Source organism: Aethalodelphis obliquidens, unplaced genomic scaffold (genome assembly GCF_003676395.1).
Source record: "Aethalodelphis obliquidens isolate GAN/ISIS:26980383/991018 unplaced genomic scaffold, ASM367639v1 scaffold7, whole genome shotgun sequence".
Taxonomy (NCBI): Eukaryota; Metazoa; Chordata; class Mammalia; order Artiodactyla; family Delphinidae; genus Aethalodelphis; species Aethalodelphis obliquidens.
In genome coordinates, this window is record NW_020837951.1 from 50,716,016 (window position 1) to 50,739,841 (window position 23,826).

At 34.9% G+C, this 23,826-nt stretch overlaps 1 protein-coding gene across 2 annotated transcripts in view; it reads right to left on the bottom strand.

The window, feature by feature from the left end:
- Positions 1-2,128: 2,128 nt before the first annotated feature.
- ZNG1A (Zn regulated GTPase metalloprotein activator 1A) overlaps positions 2,129-23,826 on the bottom strand; it is a 44,751-nt gene continuing 23,053 nt past the window's right edge. Inside the window, exons 9-15 of one of the 2 annotated variants that reach the window (XM_027105742.1) lie at positions 21,782-21,826; positions 16,878-16,934; positions 14,046-14,097; positions 6,755-6,823; positions 6,587-6,652; positions 4,345-4,474; positions 2,129-3,814 (exon numbers count right to left, since the gene is read on the bottom strand). In XM_027105742.1, the coding sequence (XP_026961543.1) occupies positions 3,744-3,814; positions 4,345-4,474; positions 6,587-6,652; positions 6,755-6,823; positions 14,046-14,097; positions 16,878-16,934; positions 21,782-21,826 (490 nt within the window). In that variant the 3' untranslated portion in view covers positions 2,129-3,743. The remainder of the gene's footprint in view (positions 3,815-4,344; positions 4,475-6,586; positions 6,653-6,754; positions 6,824-14,045; positions 14,098-16,877; positions 16,935-21,781; positions 21,827-23,826) is intronic. The other variant, XM_027105743.1, reaches the window with a different exon arrangement.

Consider the following 23,826-nt stretch of genomic DNA (forward strand, 5'->3'; position numbering starts at 1 on the left):
AGGTTAAAATGTGTTAGCTAGGTTTGGAAAAAAGGGTACTTTCATACACTCCTGTTTTACAGCAAGAAGGTACAGCCATTTGGGAAGGCAATTTATCAGTATCTGTTAAGAACTTTAAATGTGCATATCCTGGAAGCCAGTGATTCCACCCTTACATATCTCTTCCAGAGAAACATTCTCATATAAAAACAAAGAGGCGCACATAATGATGTTCACCGCAGCACTGTCTGCAATTTCAAAAACAGGAAACAACTAGTTCATCTGCCACGGTGATCACAACCACATCACTTGTCCAGCTCAAAGCCCTTCAGCCACTTCCCAGGGCTTTCAGAATAAACCAAATATTTTGCTCTGTCCTGTAAGCAAAAAGCCCGGCCCTGGCTCACAACTCCAATCCCACCTCCTACCCTGGCTTTCGAACCTTCCACCACACTTGCCTTCTTCCTGGTCTTCCAGCACACTATACGGGTTCCCACCTAAAGGCCCTCTCCACTGCTTGCTCCCTCTGTGTAGAATCTTCTCCCTGACTTTGCATCAATGACTCCTTTTAACTCTGTTCTCAACTTAAAAGCCACCTCTGGCAACCTGGATGAACCTTGAGGTTCATTATGCTAAGTGAAATAAGTTAGAGAAAGACAAATACTGTAGGATTTCACTCATCTGTGGAATATAAAAAACAAACGAACAAAACAAATAAATGAGCAAAACAAAACAAAACAAAACACATGGATACAGAGAGCAGAGCAATGGTTACCAGAGGGGAAGGGGAAGGAAACTAAACTGTATGGAGAAGGATGGAAACTAAATTTTTGGTGGTGAGCACACTGTAGTGTATACAGAAGTAAAAATATAATGTTGTACACATGAAACTTATACAATGTTAAAAGCTAACGTCACCTCAATAAGAAATAAAGTTTTTTAAAAAATGACAATTTTCACCAAATTGTACTATAGATTGAATTCAATTCAGTTAAAATCCTAGCAGCCTTTTTGAAGAAACTGACATGTTAATGATAAAATTTATATTGAAAACAAAAATACCTAAAATAGCTGTAACAACTCTGAAAAAGATAAACAAGATTGGAATATTTACACTACCTAATTTTAAAACTTACTCTAAGGCTAAAGTTATCAGGACAGTGTGGTAGTGCCATAAGGACAGACGAATGAAAATAATGTCCATGAAAACACACACACACACACACACGCCACGTGATTTTCAGCAAAGGTGCAAAAAGCTCATTCAAAGGGCAAAAGAGTTTTCAAGACATAACGATGGAACAATTAACTTGAAATGGATCATGATGCTAAATGTTAAGAGCTAAAATTATTAAGTTCCTAAAAGAAAACATAGGAAAGATCTTTGTGACATTGGGATTAGCAAAAAGTTCTAAAATAGCCCCAACCCACCAAAAACAAAAAAGCCACTTCTCCTCAGAAAGGCTTTTCATGACCACTCATTCTAAACTCAGTTTTGATTTTTATCAGCCTTCTTCAGGCACCTCCTATTTTCTCACCTATTTATATCCCTCCATTAGAATGTAAGCAATACAAACCTGGCTTTTAACCATCATGTGCAGTTTCAGCCCCAGCACTAATACTGGGCAAACTTGGAAGCTCTCAATGAATGTTTTTTTAAAGAAATGTATTCTATGCTATACTATGAATTTCTGTCCAGCAGTTAAAGACATATTTATATGCATTGTCATGGAAAGATCTAAGATTAATAGTTTTTTTTAAAGAGCAAACTGCATTATAATATGTAAAGAACGATTTTTTATTTAAAACACACATTATAAAAATCTTTCCTTGAGGATATTTATGGCAAGTTTGTAAGTTTCCCAAAGAAATTCCTTAAATGATAGCTTTATTATTGGAAAATAATTCACTTTGGGAAACAATGTAAACCATAATGTGTGCATAAGTGAAAAGAAACATCTAAAAGGATAGACATTAAACTGACAACACTGCTTACCCAGAAGTGACAGTGACTGAAGGAGAAAGGTCAGGAGAGACTGACTTCATCTGTAATGCTTGTGTTTTACAACACAAATGTAGTCATGCAATACTTTTGTAAAGAAAAATATTTAAAGATTAATACATTATAAAGAAAAAAACCAAATATTTATCAGTTTAAAACAGATTTTTAAGAGTTTAGATTAATATTACTTCAAACATGTCTCCCACAACAGTACCATTAATTATAAGCCCTTTCTCATGGCCTAGAACAGATGAATCTAAATACTTATTATTTGCCAATGAACATTATGAAGTATTATCATGACTACGTTAATTATAAAACAAATTGAAATTGTTAGGAAGGAGAAAACATTTATCTATGCTCTGTTGCGGGCCAAGAGCTGAGCTGGGTGTATTACAAACCTATTTAACCCTCACAACAAGCTTGAATGTTTGATATTATCACTGTCCACTTTAAAGTAAGAAAACTAATCTCAGAGAAATACTTTGCCCAAGATTATACAGCCAAGAAGCAGCAGAGCTGGAATTAAAGCCCTAGAATTAAAGATCTGACTCAAAAATCAGCTGACTTTCTATCAGGCAATTGGCTGCCACAAAATAATCGTATTCTCTTAACCACAAGTTAAGAGAATAGATTCAGGAGGCAAATGGATGAACATAAAGAAGTTATATTAAAAAGGTACAGAACACAGGGGACGGGAGATAGATAATCTAATCAATTAGCCTGCCTCCAACTACTGGAACCATTCAAGATACATAGATGTAATTTTGACTTAAAGTTCTGAAAAAATATTCCAAAAGCCATTCTGACAGCCTTCTGATATTTAACAACCATTAACTCTTCTTTAAATTCCATTTAATGCCTTTCTCTTACAATCTGAATATAGTTAAGCTGACCTGGCCTTTAGCAGGAAGAAGAGAAAAGTAATCCATTGTATACTTACACGCCTACCATTTATATAAAGATTGTTAAATTATCAAAAGTTAAACGCATTTACATCTGAAGTTTTATACCTTGTCACTTTTTAGTTTCTATTGAAAAATAAAGAAGTTTAAAAAAAAAAGATGAATTTAATACCAGTAGTAAAATCTACTTTAAAACTAAAATCTACTCTAAAATTAAAAACTCTACAATTGAAATCTTTGAAATATATTACAAAGTGAATGGCTGAAGTTCCATTACACTGACTACCAGTAAGGCTTAGAATCTGACTAAGAATAAGAGAAAGTTTCAGTTAATTTCTTTGATTTAGGTTTCTTCCACTTATAAGTCTCTACCACTGTAAACCCTTTATTTCCTTTAATAAAAATGGTGACATTGTTTTTAAAAATTTTTGTTATTAACAATAAAATTACATCCACGCAATCAGCTGAAGTTCTAAGGGAAAATGACAATGTTGAAGTAAGTTTTCCCATTATTATTATTATAACTTCCATGAGTGAGAAATTCAGCATATGTAAACTCCAAAGCCAATTCTGCAAGATATGTTTATAAATCATCTGTCCACAAAAAAAAGTCAGAGGACAGTGTATTTTATTGTATGAATATCAAATGTTTTATAATACTGATTTACTATGTTGTATGTATTCTATAAAATAAATACTATTTTAAAGTTTACACTGGAATTCGTAAGAGAAGTAATGCAAAGAATAGATGCTTGAAATACATCCAATAGGAAACTTATTCCCAATTTTATCATCCAATCCTTTTGGTGATGCTTCTAGTGTTATGGACAAACTTGATCTTCTTTGAAATGTGTTGTTCATTGATTTTCTGTTTCAGTCACAGTAGCTATAAATAGTTGTTTAAGAATATCCTTATCTAAATTCCTGCCTGCAAACAGAACAAAACATGGTATGAGTATATGATGCTTATTAAAATGACACAGTTTACCTATCAAGTCCAGATCATTAAATGCTTCATGATCTTCAGAAATGTATAAAAACAACAGTAATTAATGATTCCTTCCTTAACTTTCTAATTAAGTCCCTTAGAACCAAGTTGGCATTTGGATTAATCACTTTTCTGAAATTATTTGAAGAAGAGTAAAAGGCTTAACAAGTTCTTATGATGTTATCTCATAATTAAGACAAATACATTAACCACAAGCTTATTCAGATTTACAAAAGAGGTTCAGATTGGTTAGTACTGCTTACATAGCACATTATATCCCTTTCTCTCTCTCTCTCTCTCTCTCTCTCTTTTGCTTTAGAAATTTAACTGTTTATAAGGGAAAAGAATCTGAAAAAAATAGATATATATGTATGTATAACTAAATCACTTTGCTGTACACCTGAAAATAACACAACATTGTAAATCAACTATACTTCAATTTAAAAAAAAGTTAACTGTTTGTCACTTACCAATAAAGACCAGTCGATTTGTTCTCTCACTGTCATGTTCCCAGCTCACTGGTGTCTCCTCCAGATCATACAGCTCATGGACGCCCTGGACAATCACTTGTTGTGGTTTGTCTTTGATCGACACCAGCCCCTGCTCAGAGGAGAATGAGCAATCAGCCACAGTTTGAATTTAAAAGCAGAAATCGAGCATCAATGTTAATGGATTAATTACTCCCATTTCTTTTTAAAATACAAACTCATAAAGGAGATGCTGTTAAAATTATTTAATTCCAGTTATTTGTGCATTAAAGTGTTTCCTAAATCCTCCAATTTTTAAAAAAGGCTTCTGCACACATTTTTTTTTAAAAACAATCCCTATTTCTAATGCTAAAATTAATATATGTAATTAGGATGTTTATTCAGTGTTACCACAATGAAAACTGAAACAACCAAATGATAAAACATGTTATATCTCAAATTCTACCAATTATTCTACTTTTAAGGATTTTATACTTGTTTCACAGTTTTAGTGGGAAAATTTGAGAAGTTAAAGGATTTTGGTGATAATCTGTTTTTGAATGGGTTGTAATAAATGGAGTAGATAATGATGAAATAAAGGTAAAGAAAAACTATTATATTTATCTGAATAAAATTCATTTAACATTGCTTTGCAGAAATGAGGAACAAATTATCTGATGAACTGGCCTAGGGGATGAAATAATTTCTCTGAAATAATGTTTGTTATACATATTTATTATAAAAATAATATATATATTGAAAAATAGTAAGAGACAAACCACTGTCATTCCCACCACATAATTTTTGATGTATTCATGTATTTGGGGTACATGTTCTTCCAGTTTTCTTTTCTTGTGCAGAGTTTTGTTTTCTGCTTTTCAAATCTGAGTTTTAATATGTAACAACAAACTCCATGGAGAGAATTACCTAAGCATCAATTTTATACTTGTATAAAGACTTTGAAGTTGTCAGCTGTTATTAGAGTTAACAGTTTAAACATGTTGATTATTTTCAGACTAGTATAATACTTTGTAACAGCAAAGAGAAGGAGGTCTATGAAGAGAAAGGCTGTGGTGCCTCAGATGTCCCAGCGTTGCTGTGATGAGAGGAAGGCCAAAAGAAGAACCAAGGAGGACAGCTGCAGAACAACTGTCATACACGAAGGACAAAATCCAGACTGGGATGGTGCAAGATGAGCCACTGAACTCTATACAGAGGTCTCATTGCTGCATTAGTATAAACGCCCAAATGGTTGCTTTTCTAGGTAACCACCCCCCATTCAGTACTAGGGGATAAAAGCAGTTACAGAATGAAATATGATCTTCCAATTAGGATCACAGAATGTAGATGGGGACACAGTCATAAAGAAGCAGCAGGATCTGGCTTAGTTCCTCTGCGGGGGAACGACTGGGGAATAGATTCAGCTGTGCTGCTCTGCAGCACCAATCCCAGGTGGAACCAGCACAGGGAGTGAAGAAATCTAAACCAAAATAGTTTCCCGGTCACTCTAGTGGCCCTAGGAAGTCGGCTGCTAGCCAGAGAATCTAGCTACTAACAGTAATGATAATAAACAGTAATAATAAAACCTTATGCACACTTCTGGAAACACAGGAGTAGACACTCAAATGACTGTTGATTCGTTAAGCACACAGCCTAGAACCCACTGCTCCCTGGAAAAAACACCTTTTGTAACATAATACCCAAATATCAAGTAATATGAAGGGATTTCCAAACAGAGCAAGAATTCTTCTAGTCCTCTGTAACACTGTCTCACAGTATAACAAATGTTTAGTGTCTGCTAAATTCATCAAGAAACATAAGGTTCAGCTGCGGCAAGATTTCTAATATTACTCCTCTGTTAATGAAGCTCTCTTAGAAAAATCAACACAAGAAAACTTTCCGTTTTCTCTGACTAACCAAGCTGTGTGCCAAGGGGAGGAGAGTTTTAACAAGTCAAGCTCATTAGCTAGATAACCGCTCTGAGCACCTGGCAGTAGAGAGCAGGGGGTAAGGTTTCAAAGCACACAGGTTGTTTTAGCTGCAACACTCAATGAAGCTGTGCAAATAAATCATGCTTTATGCAATGACTTCCAAAGCTTCTTTTCAGAAATGGAAATAAGGAAAAACAGACAAAGGTTATTTGGACTAAAACTAGTCCTTGTGTTTAAGACTAAATATGGTTTTGTGTAACAGCAAAGAAAGGGACTTTGTCCAAAAGTATAAAGCTGTAAGCTATGTACTGCACCTTTAGTCGTATGACCTCCATGCAGTCGTCATCCCTGTTTCTCACATTCTTTTCCCACAGAAGATTCTGTATCAAGTGACATATTTTAATAAGATCAACCACTGCTCATAGGAACAACTACATAGCAAAACAATTGATAAATCATTAATCAGTTAAAATTGCATTCACCTGAATATAGACATTTAGACTTTCTTCCTTTGCATTTCCTGGTACTTCGAATGTGACTGTAATAATACTCTGTAAATCAAGAGATAGTCAATAATGATTTTTTTATAGTAATGTCAAAATATTTTTTTAAATCACAAGTTTTAAGATGAAAAGTAAGGAAACATTCATGGGCATCTGTGTTGCCTTAACAACTATATTAGGTATATCTTTTTCACTATATTTGCTCATTTTTGGTATCAGCAACTCCATGTTCTATATTCTGCAGAGTTAATCAATGGCTTAGTATTTACACAGAGAAACTCTTATGAAAGGATACTCATTGTTTAATTCATTCTTTACAAGATTCTCAGCACTAAGAGAGAGGGTAATATAGAGAGCGTATCAACTATGTACTGGACGAGGTACTTTTGCCTGGGTCACTTTATTTCATCTTTTCATTTACTCATGACAGCAATCCTGTGGATTAAAGAGAACTATTTCCATTTTATAAATTGGGGAAGATGAGGCTTAGAAAAAATAAACTACAAAATGCAAACATTTTCTGGGAAAAATAAATATAAGTTAAAAGATTCAGTTTCTCTCTGACCAAACATGTACCAAGGGAAGAAGAGTTCCTAGAGATGAGAATGATAATATAATGTCATCTTTGGTTTTAGAAGGTTGACATCAACATTTATAGAATGTTAACTCTGAGATTTATTTTTCCTCCTGAGCTTGATAAACCCCTCACTGTCCACTCTAAGGAATTTCCTCTAGCTGAGCACATAATTAAAATCCAAACCTCCGTTTGCCACAGTAACCCAAAATTTCAAAATTAATGATAAAAATACACAAGGGCTAAGCATAACACAATAAAAGCACAAACACCACCTTGGATAATAACATGCTGAAACCAAGCTTTAAAACAGGCAGGACGAACACACTAATGCACAGCTTTGCATAACTGTCCAGAACCACATATCTTAACAAATAATACTTAAAACTCCATACCAAAATGTATAGCAAGTCATATAGCATATCAAAATATACAGCAAAAGGTTGCCAAATGAAACATAATTTGTCAGTTTCAAAAGACAGTAGTAATTCAACTTTCAAAAATGCTTAAAATATTTTATTCAAGTTGGATAACTTGGCTTTTAACGTTGGGAATGTCTTAGTATAGGACTCAATATTGTCTTATTCTTAGCTTAAAGAATTTTGTATCAGGAATGATTTTTCCTTTTGGCAAGTTAGAGATATGACAATATCTCTAAGGGGTACAATTAACTGCAATGTGAAATTTTAAAAATGGTTTTAAAAATTAAGACAATGCATCCTGGGGCTCAAGGAGGGAGAGATACTTTTAGAACTAGATGTTTTTCTGTACCAATAAACTCTTCTCATATTAGACAAACCCTAAAGAAGACGAAACCCATAAATGCCCAGTGCAGAAGATAAGGGTCACAATGCATAGTTCACAACTGGCTCTACTAATAAGTATACATAGAATTCCACCTGGGTTTTCTCATCTACCTTACCACCTTCCAAACCCAGGTCCTCTTTATCAGGATGACCAAGAAAACCATGAAAAATAGAGAAATGCATTAAACATCACTCAGTGATAAAACTGTAATGACATACATGATATGTCCTAGGTATTACCCATTTCAGACTTCTTTTTGAACCTAAAAAATGTTTATTTTGAACCTAAAATTAACTCTCCTTTCCCCAGACACAGAAAGAAGCAGAAACCTGAGGCAATAATTCAGAAAACTGAAGCAAAATAAGGTACTGCCCCTAAAATAAAATTTAGGAATAACTCCCAAATTTTTGTAGTTTGGTGTGTTTTTTCTTTAACCTACCAGGTTATTTCCCTCAGTTTTCTACTCTTTTACAAACAATACCTAATATGCAATAATTTCTATATATTTTTTCATCTGGAAAACTAAGCCCACTAACATGCTTGAACACAAAACCTCTGTCACCACACTCCACTCCTCTGCTCCTCTTTCCCTGTATCACCTCTGCTGTGATATCCTGCCATCAGGTACATAGCTAAATATTTGGTGTTTTCATCCAAATCAGTTTACCTTCTAAATTTCCCTATTTCTAGGTTCCTCTTGTCTATCTAGGCTTGTTTCCCATCACTTCTCTCTCTCTTTACTGCTCACCATCAGTTACTTAGGCTATTCATGCAAACCTACCTGTGCTCGTTTTATACCATTTCCATTCTCACTGTAACCAGCATGGATCAGGCCCTAATCACAGGGTATCTGGACTTCTGCAATATCTTCCTGCTTGGTCTCCTGACTCCACACTCCAATCCAGCTCACCGGACACTGTCCAATAGCAGAGCATGAGTTCTCTTTGTCTGACAAATCAAAGCCTAATACCTTAGGTCAGGATTCCAATACCAAGCATTCACCAGGACTTCTGCACTAGAATACTGCTCTTCTAGAGCACTGTCACTTTCCCACTTTTAAAGATCTGGATTGCTCTTTCCCTTATTTCTTCCAGTCTAAAAAAACACAAAAAACAAAAAACCTCCTAGTTTAAGGCTACTTTTTAGTGTATAAATCAGAATAGCAGTTACATCTTTGGAAGAAGAAGGGTTACCAACTGGGAAGGGACACAAGGGAACTCTCTTAACTGTTTTGGAAATCTTTATCTTGATCTGAGTGAGAATTACAGAGATATGTGTTCATGTGTACATATGGACAGCTATATAGGCACAAATGTAAGTAAAGATACATTGACTTGTACTCTAAAACCCTGTATGCTTTATGTTAAAAAAAAAAAAGAAAAAAGAAAAAACTATCTTTCATGAAGCTTCAGATCCACTAAACCAAATGAGACTGTTCATGCTTCTGAAACCCATAGTCCTTGATCTGCAATATTATATTATACTCTGCCCTATGTTTATATATCTAAAGCAGGAAAGTGCATCAGAATCTCCTGCAGAGCTTTTTTAAAAAAAATAGACATGCCCTATTTACTGGTAAAATAACTTAATGTCTGGGATTTGCTTTAATACATACCAGCAAAGGTGATGGGTATTTGCAGGTTCATTATACTATTCCACTTTTATTTATGCTTGAAATTTTCCATTAAAAGTTTTTTTAAAACACTCCAGCAAAAGAAATGTTAGGAAGATGGATAAAATAAAATCGGCAAAATGGTAAAAGCCATTGCAACTGGGTCATCTGCACAGGGGATTGATTCATTTTAATATTCTCTCTACTTTTGTATATCTTTGAAAATTTCCATAATAAAATGTTAAAAATATACATACACATTAATTTGCACATACCCAAGGTCTACTCCTGGAGATGTGAGAGATGGGGACCACTGAATGTCCAATATTTTTTAAAAGCCTACAAGTGATTCTGACCTACATTCCCATGTGAGAATCACAGCTTTTCATTCTTCACTGAGCACCCACCATATACCACATCCTGTGCTAAGCAATGAGGAATGTATATTTAGGAATTTATAGACTACCATAAGGGAAAAGCACTTCAACCCAAACTACAAGACATTATAAATGCCACAACAGGGGTACATTCAAGATACTGTGGGTATAGATAATGGCCATGATAAAGGTTCTTGAAAGTAAATACTACATATTCTTCATCTTCTACTCCTATGACTCCTAGTATGATGTCCTTCACCTAGAAGAATGTGATGTGCTTCAACTTCTTCTTTATGACTAATACTGAGTATCATAAAGAATTTTTCTAAAAATTCTACCTCTAGGGACTTGTAACTTCTCTCATTCACTCATTTGAAAGATAAGTAAGATATACTGTGCTCACGGATTAGAAGAATTAATATTGTTAAAATGTCCATACCACCCAAAGCAATCTACAGATTCAATGCAATCCCTATCAAAATACCCTTGGCATTTTTTTTTACAAAACTAGAACAAATGATCCTAAAATTTGTATAGAACCAGAAAAGACCCAAAAAGCCAAAGCAATCTTGAGAAAAAACAAAGAGGGAGGTATCACATGCCTTGTTTTCAAACTATATTATAAAGCTATAGAAATCTAAACAGTATGGTACTGGCACATAAACAGACACACAGATCATTGAAATAGGATACAGAGCCCAGAAATAAACCCACACTCATATGGTCAATTAATCTATGACAAAGGAGGCAAGAATATACAATGAGGAAAAGACAGTCTCTTCACTTAATGGTACTAGGAAAACAGGACAGCTACATGGAAAAGAATGAAACTAGACCACTTTCTTAAACCGTATAAAAAATAAACTTGAAATGGATTAAAGACTTAAATGTAAGAACTGAAACCAAAAAACTCCTAGAAGAAAACAGAAGCACTACACTCTTTGACATAGGTCTTAGCAATATTTTCTTGGATCTGTTTCCTCAGATAAGAGCAACTAAAGCAAAAATAAACTACTGTGACTACATCAAACCAAAAAGCTTTTGCACAGCAAATGAAACCATCAGTAAAATGAAAAGGCAACCTACTGAATGGGAGAAGATATTTGCAACTGATTTGTCTAATACATGATTAATATCCAAAATATACAAAGAAATCACACAATTCAGTATCACAAAAAACCCAAACAATCTGATTAAAAAATGGGCAGAAGATATGAACAGACATTTTTCCAAGACATACAGATGGCCAACAGACACATGAAAAGATGCTCAATATCACTAAGCATCAGGGAAAAGCAAATCAACCACAATGAGATATGACCTCACACCTGTCAAAATGGCTATTCTCAAAAAGACAAAAAATAATAAGTGTTGGTGGAGATGTAGAGAAAAGGGAACTCTCATGCACTGTTGGTAGGAATGAAAATTGGTACAGCCACTATGGAAAACAATAATGAAGCTTCCTCAAAAAATTAAAAATAGGACTACCATACAATCCAACAATTCCACTTCTGGGTATTTATCCAAAGAAAATGAAAACACTAAATTGAAAATATATATGCCCCCCAATGTTCATTGAAGCATTATGTATTTACAATAGCCAAGATATGGAAACAACCTAAGTGTTCACCGACTGATGAATGCATAAAGAAGATGTGGTATATGTGTTGTGTGTGCATGTATGTGTGTGTGTGTGTGTATGTATACACACAATGGATTATTACTCAGCCATAAAAAGACTGAAATCTTGCCATTTGTGACAGTATGGATGGGCCTAGAAGTATTATGCTAAGTAAAATAAATCACACAGAGAAAGACAAATATCTTATGATTTCACTTATATGTAGAAACTAAAAAGCACAACAAACAAGCATACATAGCAAAACAGAAACAGACTCATAGATAACAGAGAACAAACTGGTAGTTACCAAAGGGAAGGGGCAGGGGGATAGGCAAAACAGGTGAAGGAGACTAAGAGATACAAAGTTCCAAACTGTAAAATAAATAAGTCACAGGGATGTAATGTACAGCAGAGGGAATATAGTCAATAATACTGAAGTAACTTTGTATGGTGACAGATGGTAACTAGACTTACATGGTGATCATTTCGTAATGTATAAAAATACTGAATCATTACGCTGTATACCTGAAACTAGTAATATCTTATTCTGTAATAACACTGTAGGTCAATTACACTTCAATAAAATAGATAAATGAAGATGAATATTCTATTAAAAGTTTTGCAGAGAAAAATGCCACAAACATGGTAGTATAGTTTCCATAAATATGAGCCAAAATGAAAACAAATGAACAAGTATGCTATTATCTTGGCCCTATTACAATCAATGACTCAAAAAATAAGTAACAGTCTCAAGATAAAGGAGAGAATGCCAGGCACACTGCTCACTCATATGCCCCTTTTTCACCGTGTTTTAAGAAGTTAACCTTTTTTTTTTCCTTTGATTCCATATATATGTGTTAGCATACGGTATTTGTTTTCCTCTTTCTTCTTTTTTTTTTGCGGTACGTGGGCCTCTCACTGTTGTGGCCTCTCCCATTGCGGAGCACAGGCTCCGGACGGACAGGCTCAGCGGCCATGGCTCACGGGACTAGCCGCTCCACAGCATGTGGGATATTCCCGGACCGGGGTACGAACCCGTGTCCCCTGCATCGGCAGGCAGACTCTCAACCACTGTACCACCAGGGAAGCCCTGTTTTCCTCTTTTTGACTTCCTTCACTCTGTATGACAGACTCTAGGTCCATCCACCTCACTACAAATAACTCAATTTCGTTTCTTTTTATGGCTGAGTAATATTCCATTGTGTATATATATGCCACAACTTCTTTATCCATTCATCTGTTGATGGACACTTAGGTTGCTTCCATGTCCTGGCTATTGTAAATAGAGCTGCAATGAACATTTTGGTACATGACTCTTTTTGAATTATGGTTTTCTCAGGGTATATACCCAGTAGTGGGATTGCTAGGTCGTGAAGAACCTAGGGGTAAGACGGGGATAAAGACACAGACCTACTAGAGCATGGACTTGAGGATACGGGGAGGGGGAAGGGTAAGCTGTGACAAAGTGAGAGAGTGGCATGGACATATATACACTACCAAACGTAAAACAGATAGCTAGTGGGAAGGAGCTGCATAGCACAGGGAGATCAGCTAGGTGGTTTGTGACCACCTAGAGGGGTGGGATAGGGAGGGTGGGAGGGAGGGAGACGCAAGAGGGAAGAGATATGGGAACATATGTATAACTGATTCACTTTGTTATAAAGCAGAAACTAACACACTATTGTAAAGCAATTATACTCCAATAAAGATGTTAAAAAAAAAAAAGTTACACTTAAGCTCCACCATCCACAACTTGCTTAAAAGAAAGATGGTTACAGTGAAAATATACTTTCTTTGTTCCCAGCATCTGCAATATCTACCTCAGGAATTATAGTTTTAGAGCATGAAAAACACCTTAAGGAGTTCAAATTTACAGTGCTACCTGAAGGTGAAATCAAAGTCAATTTTTATTTAAATTAGCCACGGATGCCCGTACTAGACTTTTCCTTAATCAGTTAGTTAAATATAGTTAAAAATAGGCTGCATAAAGAACCCCCAGGCTGCTTTTATATAGTAATTCCCTTCAGAAGAACTAATCAAAATATGTTGACTGACCTGTGGAATGGAGAAGCTAAAAAGCATGATTTTCTAAGATTCTAAATAACTCTGGTTTGATGAACTCCTATTACGTATTAAGAAACTAGATTAGATGACCTCAAAAGCATTTAAATTCTGAAAACTGTCAAAATAGTTCAAAAAAGAATTCTATTAAAACAATCCTAAACAGAACAATTTAGTTAAAGAGATACTTCAAAAACATTTTTTAAAGATTTTTTTACCTGATCAAGGTGAGGTTGTGTTGTTGGCACACTCTGAAGTTTTCTCTGCAAACTAATAATAACTGATTATAAATTCAGAGCTCAATACACTTCTGATTTAACCTTATATATTACTGAGAGATACAAAGCTAAACAAGGGAGAGACTTTCCACAACTGAATCTATTACACAGCTCTAATTTTACATGCTGTTTACATATTCTAATAGACAAACACTGGCAGACTGTTTAAAAACTTTTCTTAAAAATGTATATACATTTACATACATATATATACACATAATAGAGATAAAAACTAACCTTTAGCAACACTATTTGGTGTGGTTAAATATGTTAAATAAATTTCTTTTTTATTTCCAAAAGATCTAATACAGGCCTAGGAAAATATACATAAGCATTTTACAATTGCTCAAAATTTCATCAACTCTCCACATGCTTCCTCAGATGAAAATAATGCTGAACCTAAAGAAAATTAGAAGGGTAAATTTTTCCTTTATCAATGTTTTCCCTTGAATATACCTACTTAAAAAAAAAACAAAAAAACAGTATCCGTAAATGTAAGCCTTCTATACAGTCAGTTACCAGTAGTTGAGAGAAAACAAAAGGTCAGAATCCTAAAAATGCATTGTTCTGATATGGAAAAAGCAAAAGATCAATATGCCATAGATTATAACTATAACAACTGCAGCATACCTTTAGAGACTGATGGGGGTAGGTCGGGAGGAGGAAAAGGACTTAAAACCTTGCAGATATTTTGCCTTGAAGAACAGTGAGGGGTAAATTAGTAACAGCAAGTTTAGGAAAGAGAAAAGGCTTGTAGGAACTGTTGGAGGGAATGAGTCTCCTTGGGGGGTCTTAATAGGGAAAGTGTCAAATTAAATCCTTCCCAGCTGGTTGCTCAGGAAAGGATTCTCTTGTTGAGCATCTAAGCACAAAGAAAAGTTATGCAGAGGCGTTATCCAGAACAAGGCTTCACCTTAAACAGCTGCTTCTTTAAGTGTCACTAACGCACTAAGTGTGGAACGAAATGACCTTAGAAAATGTTTGAAAAATTCTATGTTCTTTCCCTGTGTTCAATATTTAATGTTGGACAGTGACTGCCTACAACTTCCACAGGGAAGGAAAAAGTTTTCCTCTACCTCTTGAGTCCCTGGCTGGGTCTGAAAATTAGACTGATGAAGATTAACAACAGAAAAGCATGTACATTTATTTAATAAAGGTTTTATTTGACAAAGGAACCTTCATAGGGAAATGAAGACCTGAAGAAATGGTTAAACCTGAGTGTTTTTGTGCTAGGTTTGATGAAGAGTGAAAAGCCACAGAAAGATATGACAGGACAGAGGATGAGCCAAGTGTAGTAAACTAGGGGAAACTCAGAGGCCTATGCCTTCAGATTCCTCGTGTCTCCCTTTGTCTTCAGAGATAGGATGCTCTTTTCCTCTGGGTGGAGAGAGGTTACCTTTCACATAAGGGTGTTATGACTCATCTTACTTCAGAGGAAATGGGAGAACATATTTGCAAATCATGTATCTGATGAGGGGTTAATACCTAGATTATTTAAGAACACCTACAATTCAGCCACAACAACAAAAAAAAACAAATAATCCAACTAAAATATGGGGAAAGTACTTGAACAGACATTTCTCCAAAGATAATATACAAATGGCCAACAAGTAAAAGTTAGAGAAATGCAAATCAAAACCACAGTGAGCTATCACCTCACATCCATTGGGACAGCTACTACCAAAAACAACAGAAAATGGCAAGGATGTGGAAAAACTGGAACACTTGTGCACTGTTTGTGGGAATGTAAAATGGTGCAGCTGCTATGGAAAACAATATGGTGATTCCTCAAAATATTAAAAACAGAATTACCATATGATCCAGCAATCTCACTTCTGGGCATATATCCAGAAGAATTTAAAGCAGGATCTTGAAGAGAGATTTGCACACCCAACCCATGTTCATAGCAGAATTATTCACAATAGTCAAGAGGAAGAAGCAACCTAATGTCCATCAATGAATAAATGGATAAAGAAAAAATGGTATATACATAAAATGGAATATTATTTAGCCTTTAAAAAGACAATGTTGTCACATGCTACAAAATGGATGAAACTTGAGAACTATGTGAAATAAGCCAGTCATGATAAGACCAATAATGTATGATTTCACTTATTTGAGGTACCTAAAGTAGTCAAATTCTTAGAAACATAACAGAATGGTGGTTCCCAGGGGCTGCAGGGAGGGGAACACCAGGAGTTGTGATCCGACTGGTATAGGGTTTCAGTTTTGCAAGATGAGAAAGTTCTGTAGATCCACTGCAAACAATGTGAATATACTTAACACTACTGAACTGTACACTTAAAAATGGGTAAGGATGATTAAAAAAAGATATCAATGTCCAGGGAAAAACCATTTGTTCTTCTTTCCCTATCAAAAGGATTCTCTCTGGGGAAAGAGGCAGGAAACTGATCCATCACTACGGGAAAGGGAGTATCTGTGGGAACACGCCAAACTAAAATTTTCTATGTATTTCATACATTTTCTCATGGAAAGAATTACACATAGTGGTTGGTAAAGAAATATTAACAATAAGTTTCTAAAGTTAACTACCATTTACACTATAATTTCTGTAGGAGAATACACGTGATTTCCGAACATACATTTAGCAAAACTTTCAAGAATGTAATCATTAGGAATGGTCGTGTATGCCAAAGAAATGACAGGAAGCATAAATCAAATGTGCATCTGTGTAAATCATTCCTGTAACTCCTATAACTGTGAAATAAAAAGTACATTATAATAAAAGTGACCAAAATACAGGAAACATACCTTATTCCAGAGAGACTGTCAAAGGCATGAAGATCTAATATACTTGAGAGATCAACTCTATAAGAAAGAAAACCATTTTGAAGTGTTAATTTCTGTAAAATATATTCAATTAATCAAAAAAAATCTCTATTCTGCTAGAAATGCAAACATAAATGTTAATCAGTATATACTATTTTGGGAAAAATAAAATGACAGGCAAGGAACAAAAAGCTGTTGTAAAAAAATTTTTATGGAATTTATAAAATTTTAAAAATTGAATAAATGGTTTAAGACCAAGGCAGAAAATTCCTTGGTTATTGCTTCAATAAATTGTAGTGGTTTTTTTGGTTTGTTTTTACCTTCAATTATCTTTTCAATCCTGAAAATTTGAGCTTTTCAAACTATATTTTTATAGCCAAAAAAAAAATCAGTTAAAGAACTGAAAATTTTCAAAAGTAGCAGTTTATTACTCAAAAGATGAAATGAGGGAAATCGAACAAATGGAAATAACACAGTAGTATAGGTACATTGGAATTTCTGTATTTCTTTTACTCCACCTCCCTGCTTTCATGATACAACAGGTAGTATCATAAGAATATGAGGAGTCAAACAATCAATGTATAAATATTCACTCTAGGACCCTTATCTACATCTAAAGAATGTGGTTTGATTTTATTTCCTTCAGATGGGGTTGCATATAGACTGAAACTTCCCAGTTAGTGCTCTGTCTGAATAAACATTATTTCTATTATAATTATTTGGTGGTAATTAAGCCTAATTTATTAGGAAAGCAGAGATTAAAAATCAGAAGAGATTATATCACAATTAGCATTAGGTTTGGTTTAAATACATAAAAGTAAGTTTATAAAGACTAGTGATTTGAGTTCCAAATTTTACGTCAGCCTATGAAACAGTAAAGGACAGTGATTTCTCCATAATCAAAGCTATAATGAAGGAATGTTTGAAGAAAATGACAACTATAATTAAGTCTCAAAATCATACTCCAGGGATTTGCCAAACATTTATTAAATTTTCTCACAAGGAAAACAAAACTTTGCAAATTCAAAACTTTTTCAAATACAAAAACGTGTAAAAGCCATCCTCTTTAACTTAGTTAGGGCTGACCAGCTGTGTCTGCTTTGTTCATTCTCAACAGGCTGCCATATATTCATACTTATGGCAACGATACTGTTAGATTGTGAACACCTCTCCTGGCACAAGGCAGACAAATTCCCATCTTATTAAAAGAAGAGTACTCCAGAGTTCTATATTAACAGACTGTAACATTTCAAATTCTGGACATTCTAGATGAACAGAATTAGGAAAATAATCAAGCAAAGAAGTAAATGTTCCATAAGAAATTTTTGAATATCAATTTACATAAGAAACCAAAGCCTTAACATTAAACCTATTTCCTTTCACACCATCACAGTTGAGCAAATATTTATACTGACAGGTGCCAAGTGGATGAAGTTTTCCACCAAGTTTATCACCTTTAACTTAGGAAATAGCTTAAAGTTTAAAAAGTTTACACATGCTAATTGTGTAAATATCAAAATTCAGGTCAACTGTGTGAATACCAAAAGTCAGTTTGAAACACAAGTTTCTAAATACACTACAGTTTTCACTGCAACAGTGTCCTTGAGAATACATATCATAGATTTAGAAATAATTCTGCTCTGTACCCAGATTCTTTTGATATTTTCAAAACAGATAGGATCAACAAAAGACCTATACAGGTTAAATTCTACAGAGAATAATAAAATATCAAAGTCTCTCACTGTATCTCACCAGATTCTCAATGGAGAATAAAAGAGGAAAAAGTCTAAGGTTCCAGATGAAAGTTGCCGTGGACTTTAGTACCACCATCAAAAGTAAATTCCTTCACTCATCCAAGGCATATAACTAGAAAACTAATTTTCATGGCATCAAATTTTATTTAACTTCCCCCTTCAGAGATAAAAACATCAGATCTTTTCCAAAACATTAACACAGAAAAAATAAATAGACTATTACCATCATGTAAAAACTGAATGGGAGAATGAAGCAAACAGAGGGGAAGGAAAAAAGTTCCAAAGCTCATCTTTTCTCCTAATTTCTTGAACTATCCATGCCAGGAGTATCTAATCTTTTCTCTATGAGGAGCTTTCAATTATCTGTATGTCTAAAGACTGCTTTAAGTCGCTTAAGACCAAGGACAGGAGAATGAAAAAGGAAGAGGGCTCTGGCTGTCTCAGGGGAGGGGAGTTCAGCTACTACTCCAGAGATATAGTCGTCTTTTCAAAGTTCAGTGAGTCTCAGAAACAGGGGCCACCAGACCTACGAGTTGTTGACACCATCCAATAGTAAGTCTTGAACTGTAGAGCTAAATTTCCAAATGCCCTCCCTAGTGGCATCTCAAACTCAATGTTTACAAAACGGAACTAATCCCCTTTACCAAACCCACTGCTATCACTACCCTACCCCAAAGTTGCCCCTCCTTCCTGTATTTCCTAACTTGGAGAATAGCACCACATTCAATCCACCTCCCAAGAGTCATACTGCTTTTTTTTTTTTTTTTTTTGGTACGCGGGCCTCTCACTGTTGTGGCCTCTCCCATTGCGGAGCACAGGCTCCGGATGCGCAGGCTCAGCAGCCATGGCTCACGGGCCCAGCCGTTCCAAGGCATGTGGGATCATCCCGGACCAGGGCACGAACCCGTGTCCCCTGCATCGGCAGGCGGACTCTCAACCACTGCGCCACCAGGGAAGCCCTCATACTGCTTTTAAAATCCTTCATTAATTCCTTGCTGCCTACAGGAGAAAATCTAAACCATGTGTCATGGTGTTCAAGACCCTTTGTGGTAATTTCTCCATCTCCACAGTCATACCTCTTTTTCTCTCCACAATATAACACAATGTGTTCTAGCCATTCTAAAACATTCACAGGTTCTGGAATACAAAATCTTCCTTATGTCAAGAAAGCCACTGCTACTCTTGTCTATCTGGAAAACTCTTATTCATTCTTCAAGATTCAAGTCAATGATAACCTTACCAGTCAAAATATTCTGACTCTTCATCAAGAAGAGTTGAATAGTTGTTCCTCTATCTTCCTGATCTTATAGGATCCTGTGCATTTAATGTTACTGTTATATTGATAATATTTAATATATTGATTTTTGCTTGTTTTCTTGCCTCTCCCAAATGAGTAATTTTAAAGGCAGAGTTTTTACCTTATACATTGCTTAAATCCTCAACATTCCATGAAATGCCTAGCAACTAATAGAATGATCAGTAAACTGTTGAATTGATTAACTTATTATTGATCAACTGGACTTTGGTTTTCCTCTATCCAGTCCACTTAATCTCCAAGATTTAAAAAAAAAGTCTGGAAAAGATAAGAATGGCACTTCTTCTAATCTTCCACTCCTGAAGTCCATCAGAACTTCCATTTGCCTCAAAATCAACTTAAGTCTCACCAATGAGACCATACTATGCCATTCTTATTTCTTAACTTAAATACTCAAGGTAAGCCTTTTCTACACGTTTATAGCAGTTTTATGACTGTCATTTTACTATTGTAAGCGTTTGCCAAACACAAGATGCTTAAGAGATTAAAATTTTTTTAAGAAAGAAAATTAAAATTTTTTCTTTATTTAAGAAAGCTCCTAGATTCTCAGATGTACTGGCAAAAAAAACTGATTTACAATATTTGTAAATACAAACTGAACAAATGCTATTACAACAAAACCACAGCTATTTATGGGTATGATTTTTAAAAACTTAATTAAGCATTATGTGGTTGTCTTTGTGTCATTTTGTAAAAAGCAGAAAATTTAAGAAGAAAGAAAATGGTAACGCAACAGGAAGAAGACAGATACCAAGGAATGGCTCATGGTATGAGTTAGGTTATCACAGACCTTCTACACTGGAATTTGAAAAGAAGGGAGCACATGTGGTATATGTTTATAGAGGACTTAACACTAAGGCATTCTTCTGCTACCTCTACCAGCAGAGTGGCTTCTGAGAATGCATGCCAAATTAATTCCCCAGCTGTTCACATGCATATAAGCAGCTGCTGCTGTTACTGCCTAACATTATGGTAGTCTGTCAGCACCTCTAATCTCTACCATGGCAAGACAAGCCACTCAACTAAGGCCTTTGCTGTACTTCCGAGGACAGAATCTCTGAATTGAGAACTGGGTGGCACTACACTGCCAGCTGTGAGCCTCAGAGCTTCTAGCTGCATGTTGCTGGGTCTATCAGCTGCTAAGCCATTCTTGCTAAAAAATAAGGTTAATAAAAATACCTCTGTACAGAAATTTTCTGAAATCATGATAGCACTCAATGCAAAATAGAGTTCAATCTACAGAAATTCATTTTACAGATGTTTTAAGAACACATCTGTTTTATAAAGTAAGGCACATCTGTACGAACAAAATTAAAAAGAGAGAAGAACCTATAGGAAATCAAAATCAAAATATTTAAAAAGAATGCATCAGGAACTTAAATGTAAAGGTTCCATGTATTTTTACATGACATTATTTTTGCAACTATTAAACACTCAAAAAGTTTTTAAAATATTAAAAAGCCATCTAAATATCTCAAATTAAGATAAGATTCCTAATAGTATACTTTTTCAGATTTCTATATTAATTACTTCCTTGAGTGGTTCAAAATCCTATGTTTTCTTCCTCATTAAAGCAAAAGCACAGTTACAGTGTAATCATGGCTCTGAGGTCTTAGTTACAAGACCTCAGTTACAATATATTAACTAACTGTGCCAAACTAATTTATAAAGAGCATTCAAAACAACCTTTTGGGCCTAATTTTTTTTAAATGCACATGTATCTTCCTTATATTAGAATCAAACATAGTTATCGATTACTTAATATTTATTAACTAAAATTATTTATTGTTAATATTAGTAACAGCTTTTAAAATTACCTTGATTTTTGTGTTTCTAAAATTTTTCCCAGTCCATTTGTTGATCTGAAATAAATATAAAAATGAGGAAAGTAAAAAAATGTTAACTTTTTAAAAAACCATTCTATCACATTATTTCTAAAACATGAAGTAAGCATATACAAATATATCCTAAAGCTAGAGAACAATAAAAAACAAACTTACATTTTTCATAGTTTAGTTTTTCCTTCTAATCATAAATCAGGTACATTCCACTTATGCATTAAAACATGATATGCAAAAACCTACTGCACAACTGAAAGATTGGGGGCTACTTTGTGATTTATATAAAGACCCTTCACTTTAGAAAAAATGATTTATAAAAGGCCAGTAATTCTAATATTCTTAAAATGAGTAGATAAACTTTTAACTGACACCTAATTGTCCTCAACACACACTGTGGAAATGGCTATACACACACTAGATATAAAAACCTAGTTACGAGTGGCTTTGACCCCAGCCTGTCCTCAGTATTCAGCCATACATCCAGTTTTGTTTTGTTTTGTTTTGTTTTGTTTTGTTTCTGCGGTACGCGGGCCTCTCACTGTTGTGGCCTCTCCCGTTGCGGAGCACAGCCTCCGGACGCGCAGGCTCAGCAGCCATGGCTCACAGGCCTAGCCGCTCCATGGCATGTGGGATCTTCCCGGACCAGGGCACGAACCCGTGTCCCCTGCATCGGCAGGTGGACTCAACAACTGCGACACCAGGGAAGCCCCACATCCAGTTTTTTAATAGAATACCTCTTCAGTTCTCTAGCTAGGATCTCTACCTACTCTGCCAGGCCTCCCCTTTCTGATACAAAGATAATGAAATACGGCTCCCTTTTGTATGGCGCCAAAAATACTTATTAAATCCTTTGCAGTAAACTGTACACCTCATCTATTTATATCATCAGTTCCATTGCCTTTAGGGTTACTTGATGAAGATATGTGCTATTTGTTCAAGCTTGTTCTCATGGGTAAGGCTTCCCAATGATTCTGAGGCAAGTCTCTCTATTAATTCACAAAACTCTTAATCTTCTCTTTTGAATATACTCTATAACCTGAAGGCTATTTCCTCTCAAACATGTTTATCTTCTTCCAACTCTTCAAATCTAATTCTGAGTAAGTCGCAAGTCTGAGGTACAATGGAGGGTAAAAAGCCCAAAGGGTCTGTAATTTATCAAAGTGCTTTGTCAAATTCTTTTCTGGTATTGCTATACAGTACAGGCTGGCAACAAGCTGGCTAATGTCAATACTGCTCGTGTTGGAGATCCAGCTTACATAGTCAGTATGGGGATAGAAGTGCCCAGTAGTAACAATTTCTCTTTTTATGCCAAAAATGTTTGTGACATAGATTATGTTCCCCGTTCGACATAGATTATGTTCCCCATTCTACAATCACAATGATGCATAGGATTTTGAAAAGAGAAACAAAATTTAGGAGACCAGTGTCAAAAGGGGTAAAAGAAATAATCTCCATTCACCACTTTCATCTTTCTAGACTTTTCAAAAATATCAACCATCTTTCTATTTCTTTCATTTTTTTATTCACTGTAATGGAAATTACTATGTAAACTAAGAAAAAAATCTACAATCTAATAATGATAATAATAGCTAACAGAGCACTTACTATGTATCAGGCACTGTGTGAAGCTTACCAACAATGCCTCAAACCAAATGCAGATTCCAAAGTCCATGATTTTAAACATTATTCAATACTACACAGCACTACCTACCCTCCACATGGAGACATTCTTACAGCTTTTTATAGTAAAATCTAAGAGGATATTACTACTAAAATAAGCCAAATAAGAAGAAAAATATGAATTCTTTCTTCTGCAATCATTAACCACTGCAGCCAAAATCCTAATGAGCTTTACCTTTACTGATTCAATTCATAACATATATTATATGAACTGGCACTGACAAACTCAAAATCTGATGTCAGCAGATTGTACGCACTGAAGATGACCAATAATAAAAGCTATCAAACGTTTCTCTGTAGATGGCTTTTATCAGTTTAGGTCTTACAAAATAATTAAAAGT